The sequence below is a fragment of the Falco rusticolus genome, chromosome Z (genome assembly GCF_015220075.1).
Source record: "Falco rusticolus isolate bFalRus1 chromosome Z, bFalRus1.pri, whole genome shotgun sequence".
Lineage (NCBI taxonomy): Eukaryota > Metazoa > Chordata > Aves > Falconiformes > Falconidae > Falco > Falco rusticolus.
Genome location: NC_051210.1, coordinates 79666768 through 79674198, shown reverse-complemented (window position 1 = coordinate 79674198; position 7431 = coordinate 79666768). Strand labels below are relative to the sequence as shown.

The 7431-nt window shown below is 41.0% G+C and overlaps 1 protein-coding gene across 2 annotated transcripts in view; it reads right to left on the bottom strand.

Annotated features, from left to right (window-relative positions):
* Window positions 1-1442: 1442 nt before the first annotated feature.
* The window catches only part of SETBP1 (SET binding protein 1), a 267476-nt gene continuing 261487 nt past the window's right edge, over window positions 1443-7431 (bottom strand). For both annotated transcript variants that reach the window (XM_037374076.1, XM_037374077.1), the window contains one exon: window positions 1443-7039. In XM_037374076.1, the coding sequence (XP_037229973.1) occupies window positions 6483-7039 (557 nt within the window). In that variant the 3' untranslated portion in view covers window positions 1443-6482. The remainder of the gene's footprint in view (window positions 7040-7431) is intronic.

Sequence of the window (7431 nt, the reverse complement as noted above, 5' to 3'; positions counted from 1 at the left end):
CTGCCCAGGAGACTGGTGAGGGGTATGGTGCTCTGACCCTGCACATGGTGTCAGCAGTCTGGTGAAAAAGCAAAGAGATCAGAGGTAAGAAAGCACGATGACCTCACAGATGGAGTCCCTCATGCCTTGCCCCCCTCCAATGACAGAAAATCAACATCCCCAGCTCTTGCTCCTCAGCTCTACCAGCATTGCTCCATTATGCCTGCGAGGTGACACCATGACAGTACAGCAGAGTTCAGTGGCGGTGGGAGGCAAATCTCAGAAAAGAGCTGGTGGGAGGGGAAATCAGTCCTGATAATCGGCAGCAGGAAACTTGTCAGCTGACAGATGCTTCAAGGGAGTCTTATCACAGGCCTTTTACAAAAACATGGTTAAAGTTGGAGACCAGTGGCTTATACATCACAGAGCTAGATAAAACCAGTGAGCAAAGGTGTCAGTGCTTTTGAAAACTGTTGTCAAAAGCTGGGGCTATGCAAGTGTTAGAAAGAGGAGAAAGGAAAAAAAACACACCAAACCTTCAAGTTTGAGATCTTTGGAGCATCTCTACTACAGTGACGTGAAGCAATAGCTGTGATAACAGCAGTCAGAGGGGTAGTCTTTTCAGTTGGATGACTTGGTCCCACCAAGCCAACCCATCCAGCAAAGCTTCAGGAGGGAAGAACATGAGAGGACACCAAGTCGTCTGTCCTGCCTGAGCATCACTGCCTTCTCCAGGAAACAAGCTTTAATTTCCAGCTGCAGATTGCTGAGTCATTAGGGAGGGTGGTGGATCCTCTCTGAAGAGGAGAAAACCATGAAATCTGATGTTGCTGCAGAAGAACTTGTGGATGTTGAGGCTGACTGTACAAAGGCAGCTGACCACTCTTAGCAGCAACTGGAAAAGAAACGTAAAACCATGCTAAAACCAGCTCCCAGTCCTGTAGTCACAGCATGAGGTTTCACAGAATGGAAAATACCCCTTGGCCTCCAGCCCTTCATCTGTGATGCTCAGTGAGGAGAGGGTTGCCTCCTGTCACCCCCTTGTCCATAACCGAGCCCCTAGGACTCCTTTCTCTGCAGGGATCTGGAGAGGGATGCTCCATCTGCTTCAGGAGTTGAAATCCCACCTGGGTGGTGAGTACTACCATACTGGTGCCTGAGGACACAGCTGGGTCCAGAGATGTTTCTGTTCGTTTGGTGATACGCACAGCCTCCAAGTGTGAATCCCCCTTCTGTCCACAGGGCCCATTGCACAGTCCATTTTTAACTTTTAAGGATATTCTGGGAAAAATAATAATAATAAAAAAAAGAAAGAAGAAAAAAAAACACAGAACCCAGGCATGTTTTTCTCCATTACCATAAAGAAGGCTTGTGAATGCATGGTATTAGTATCCCAAAAGCTATTAAACTCCTTAGTGATGGGAAACAGATGGAAAATAAGACAAAAGAATTCACAACTCATGTTAGACTGAATTGAATTCCTTTAATTTCACACAATGAATAACATATGAATAGGATTAACTTTTTTTTTTTCTTTTTTTTTCTTAGTTAAGTGCTCTATACTGTGCTAACCTGATTTGGTAGCGAAAAGACTGAGCTTTGTTTTAGAAAAAAATGTTTAAAAACCAACATCTAAGATCATGAAGGAGCATGACATTAAAGCATGCCAGATGTATCTAAGCCTCAAAGAACATCAAGTCCATATCCATTTTTAAATGTACAAAAATGCTTCATGAATAAAAACTGTTACAAAAAGAACATTTCAAACAATGTACAAGTTTTTTTTCTTGCCTCTATATTCAATAAAATACAAATACATTTTTTTGCTCTAAAATATGTTTGCATACAATCAAAGTAGAACATGCAAATTACACTTTAAAAAAGGCTTTTAAAAACCACTTATGAATACAAACTAAAAATTAGCCAGCACGACTTATAGAACAATCTTGTGCCCCATTCGTTTGATTTTTTTTTATTTTTTTTGAAATACAGTATATACATATTTAACACTTCATGTGCATTTATTACTTAAGAAATAGCTTAAAAAAATAAAGAAAAAGAAAAGTAAAACAAACCAACATGGGATTGAACTGCTTCCCCATGTTGTCCAATTGGCAGCTCTTTTCATGTTTTTAATTTTTTTTTCTTTTTCTTTTTTTTCTATGTAGTGTTTTATACAACCTAGGCAGGCATCTTAAGGAGATCTCAAATATGTGTCCTTTGTTGAAATGTGCTTCTAATTATCTCAGAACTGCTGCACCCCAGTTTTTGGATGATATGGAAGGAAGAGGCATTGCAAGGGCATGATGTTTCTTATCTTAATTCAGAAAACCATCCTGGTTTTTTTTTTCCTTTTTTTCTGTCTTTTTTTTGTTGTTGTTCTTTTTACTCTTCAGGATGCTACTTAAATGTGCTTAAGTGCAGTCCTGAATCAGGGCCTGTGAAAATAAGAGTTAGGGACATCCTTGTGTATGGAACAACAATTCCTGTTTATTTCTCGTATTGCTGTAGCACTCAGAAGCCCCAGTGACAAACCAGCACCTCATTGCAACAGATGTTACCCAAAAAATGTAAGAACACAAACAGAATATTCTACATGAATGGTCCAAAGCATTGCTGTCAAGTGAAGAATCATGGGCCATGCTGTAGGATACCCTAGTAGCAGGTGACTATTATCACTTACTTTATTTGTTCTTTTTTTTTTCCTTTTTCTTCCTTTTTTTTTCTTTTATTTTTGTTGTTGTTGTTGACAGTTGCCCAAAAACATGCAAGGTGCTTCACAGAAAATTTAATATTGAAAGGTCTCAAGAAACTGGCAGTATGAAGCTTACAGAGACACAAGTGGCTGGTTGGTTTGGTTTGATTTTTTTTCTCTCCCCACACGTTTGTCCCCATTCCCGGTTTTACGCTGGGTCGAGGAACACAAGACCTGTGGAGGGGATGCAAACCCGTGGCCTCATTTCATATGGCTCAGAGCCACATGATATTTGTTTTGTGATTTTATTGAAGCATGCTAAGACGTGTGTTAATCTGTGACACAGCGGAGGTGTTTGAAAGGTCTTTTTGGTCTTAATAAGCAGAAGGGCTTTCACCCCAGTTTTATACAGTTCTTGGAAATGTGTGGAGAGAATTTAGAGTTCCTCAGTAAATCTTCCTAGTGGTAGGAAAAAAAAAATATCAAAAAGCTCATTACTGGAATATTGTTGGGTAATAAACTGCAGGAGTGGGATTTTAGCCTTAAGCCCTAAAACTAAATCCTTTATGATCTGCATGTAGTACATCGCCTTATAATATTATTCTGTCAGCAACCTGCTTATCATCTTTATAGACTATGCAACATGCAGAACACAAATTCTGAGTGCCATCTAACAGTATTTTCAGCCTGCTTTCATACAAATTAACAAGCTAATCTTCCTACCGGCCAGGACTGGGTGCCCTGGGCTGTTGTTTGGACAAACCACCAAGGCTGTGCCACTGTATCACGCTCTACCAGCACCTTCATGCCATGAAAAACAATCCTTGGGCATCAGGATAGAGCCCATCTTATACTGACAGCTTGCAGCTACCAAGTCTTGAACTTAGTTTCTCTAGGACCAAAAGGACATCTTTTTTTTTCTCAGTGAAGGGTATACGGGGCTGTACCCTCTCAGCGGACACTCTCCTTAAGCACTGTGCCTCTAGCAACATTTTGGATAGTATTTTTTTGAAGGGTAAAAGAATTTTTTTTTCCAGAAGTTTGGGAGCATGGGAGGCAGTGGTCATCCAGTGATCCTTCCCTGTGGGGGTTGTTGCATCCCAGTGCACTGTCCAGCCCAAATCTAGCCTTTATCAGCGCTCTGTAAAGGTCTGACACCTCTTGAAGCTTGATGGCCATTCAGTGACAGAATTTGGTCCTTTCAGACCTTTGCTCCACTCACTTTGCATTGAAATGTCCTTCAGTGCTAATAGAGGGGTCACTGACAATGAAGTATAAGTGGTTTGGCTTAGTTTCATCTTACAGGCTACCTGGAATACCAAACAGAGTATTTCTTACGTTTTAAGCAACACTGTCACCTACTTTCAGGCTTAAAGGAGAGATGGAAAACACAAGAGATTTCTGAATCAACCAGACCTCAATCCAATGCTTTTTAAGGAAGAAGGGTGGCTTAAGCATTTTTTTCTGCAGGCCGACAACTTCAGTCAATAACACTGTACTAATTCAAGCGAACTGAAAAGCAAAATTGGTTGCAACAGAACGAGCGACCGGCCAGTTTATTTCTAAGCTGCATTAATTGGAAAACAAAAAGCACAAATGAGTATGTTGAATGATGCAAAACAAATTGGAAACAGAATTCTGTGATCCGTTTTATCAGTGTTAAGGAGGTAGGATCTCAAGATTTGTTCCAGACTTTAAAACAAAAATATATCCCCATTCCCAACCTCCCAACCCAATCCAAACACCAAGCATTCAGTTTTAATAAACTAAGGTGCTATCACAGAAGAAAAATCAGTCTCTAAAAATAATGAGCTGTATGTTTACAGTGTCCCTTTAACACCATAGTCTTGATATGATTTTTGTAAATAAATAGCAGAATAGAAACACAATATTTTTCTGCGGGGACATTTTTTTGTTAGGTTTGTGTTTTTGTGGTTTTTTTTTGTCGTTTTTTGTTTTTTTGTTTAGTGTCATGCTATTTGAAGTTTCCTTGGCAATAAACCAGTTCAAAGATTTCTCAAAAAAGGGAATAGCAGTTGGCTTATGAATCTTTAAATAATTCCAATCCCCGCTCCCTTGCTGGAATTTTCCCTCCCCCCTCCCATTTTAATATCCATTCTTACCATGCCAGGTGTTAAGTGTACTGAAGGACTTTAAAAAGAAATGAAAGAAAGTTGAAAGTACTTATTTCCAAATTTCAACAATGGAATTCTTTTTTAAAAGCATTGTTACTGCAATGGAACAGTTTCATGTTCAGCCTTTGTTTTAGTTAAACCTTTTAACTGGGCTGTGGAAATGGATCTCGGGTATTTTACCCAAGTTAAATCAGTGGCTAACGTACAACTCGAATGAGAAATGTACAGTTTGAACTGACCATTTAAAGAGACGATTTGTCACACACAGTTTGCATCCATGCAGACTGAGAGCTTTATAATTACATTATGTACAAGAAAAAAAATTATTATTTTTTTTTAGTTTATTAAGGCAACCACAACTTGGAGAACATGTCCAAAGTGGCATTAATACAATTGCAGTGGTGATACCCTTTGAACATTTTTATTTTTATTTTCAAATAAGAACACTTATTCCTTTTCTTTTTTAAGAAATAATTGCCAAGAAAGAACCTATTTTCCATAGGGTTTTGTTCTCTATTTTTTTAAAACAATCTACTTTATCTATTTTCTTTAAAAGAACGTATCAAGGCATTGCTACCCAATGCAAATTATTCTGATCCTGGGTTTCCCATCAATTTCACTGGGAATTGCAGGTGGTAAGAACTGGTAGGTTTGGGCCCTGTCTTTTTACTCTATTTTTATTGTCCTTTTTTTTTTTTTTTTCTTTTATCTTTTTTTATATTCTTTTTTTGGTGATTTTGTCCATGTTTACTATAACTGTATTCCCCAGAAGTGTCTTGCTGTTCTCTACTCATGTACCGAGCATCAAAACAACTTGGTTGATGGATGACCCCTTTTTGACATGCCATTGAAAATGCCAAGTTGCTTCAGAGAAACATGCTAGCGTAACTGAGTATCTGTGTACATCTTACTTTAAATGCTGTGAAATTCCATCGTTCCTTGGGATAGCACTCGGAATGAGTGTGTGCGCGTGTAAGGCTCTACTTTTCTATTGCCTATATTGCAGCTAGTTGTAACTAGGTAAGTAAATGAGAAAGAAATATATAGTTCTAGCAGGAGTCAGGCATTTTGGGTTATGCTGCCCCAAAGCCCGGTAGGTATATAAAACTGGAAAAAAAAATAAAAATCAAACAGATTATAACCAAGATCACAGTTGAGAAAATTACATATTTTTTTTTGTTGGGTTTTTTTCTTGTTTCTTTTTTTTTAATTTTTTACAGTGATTTCTACTATGGTATGGTTACTCTTAGTTTCACCTGGCCCGCCAAACAGAATCGGAGTCGAGCATGCAGCCCTAGTGATGATGTTCAGCTCTCTGTGAGGATGACCTCCCGCCTCCGGGTACGGTACGAGAACAGCAATGCTGAGATGCTGATTAGTTTTGGAAACTCTGCAAAGCAGACGCTCTCCCCAGCTTTGACACACACACCCAGCCCCCTTAGCCCCCACCTTTCCCACACTCTTTCCCCCTCTTTCCTGGGGGGCTGGGGCCAAAGTGATGAAGAGGAATATGCGGACCCCGGCTGGCACAGCTCTCCGTGACGGGTTCCAGCCACCAAAGGGATGAGTGAGTCTGGTGCTGCCGCAGGGGCGGAGCGGACCGCATGCCTCCCGTCCCTCAGTCCCGGAGTGCCCCGCCACTGGCACCCGACATCCGACAAGGTGCGCCGGCCTTAGGGAAGGCCTTCGCTTTCGCTCCCTCTGCCTTTCCGGTGCCGCTTCACTTTCATGTCCTCCTCTTCCTCCTGTGGGGACTTGCTTTTCCTTTTCCCAATCCGGGGCATCCGGGGAGGAGGGAAAGAGGGCGGAGGTGGGGGGGGAGGGAGAGGAGGTGGCGGCGGTGGTGTCTCTCGAGCCATGTGTATGACAGCCTCGATGGTGGCCATGATTGTATCTTGAGTGGCTGCTTGCTCCAATATCAAAGGGTTGAGTGTCGGTCTCTGACCTCTTTTGCTGGGAAGGTCAATGCATTTTTCCAGAACGGGCATTTGGTCTCTGGAGTCTTCATCGAAGGAAAGGGGTTGCTTCCGAGGACGCCCCCTCCGCTTCTTGACGAAGTTATTGCCTGTCTTTGATTGTCTTTGCAGCCGCTTGGCTTTCAGGATCTTGTTCACATGATCCAGATTCTTCTTTGTGGACAGGATCTTGGTGTAGTTGCACATCTTGCGCACCTCGCACTGGATTGCTTCAATTTCACGGCGCTTGAACCTTTTTTTCAGTGGTGAGCTGGCTGTTGGGAGACAAGGAGAGAAACAGGGACAAGTTGAAGGACAGTGAATGGAAACTCTGCTTTGCCTGCTATCAGCGTCATGAGGATCAGCCTACTTTCAAGCCCAGTAGGCTGAAGATGACTACTGAAGAGGCGATGGCTGTAAGAAAGGACTCTGCATAGAACATAATCTAAAAAAATATATATATTATAGGATTATTTATTACAGTCCTAGAAGAATTGCTGTTACCTCTTTTTTTACTGTCCTAGATGAAAAGACAACTTTGACTATTAAAGCAGTCTCCAGAGTTTTCTCTGTCTTTCCCTTCTTCTAAAGCAACAAAGCTTTTCTACAGCAATATTTTACCATGGGCTTGCTTCGTTCTCGTTTCTAAACCTCTAGTGGGAGTGAA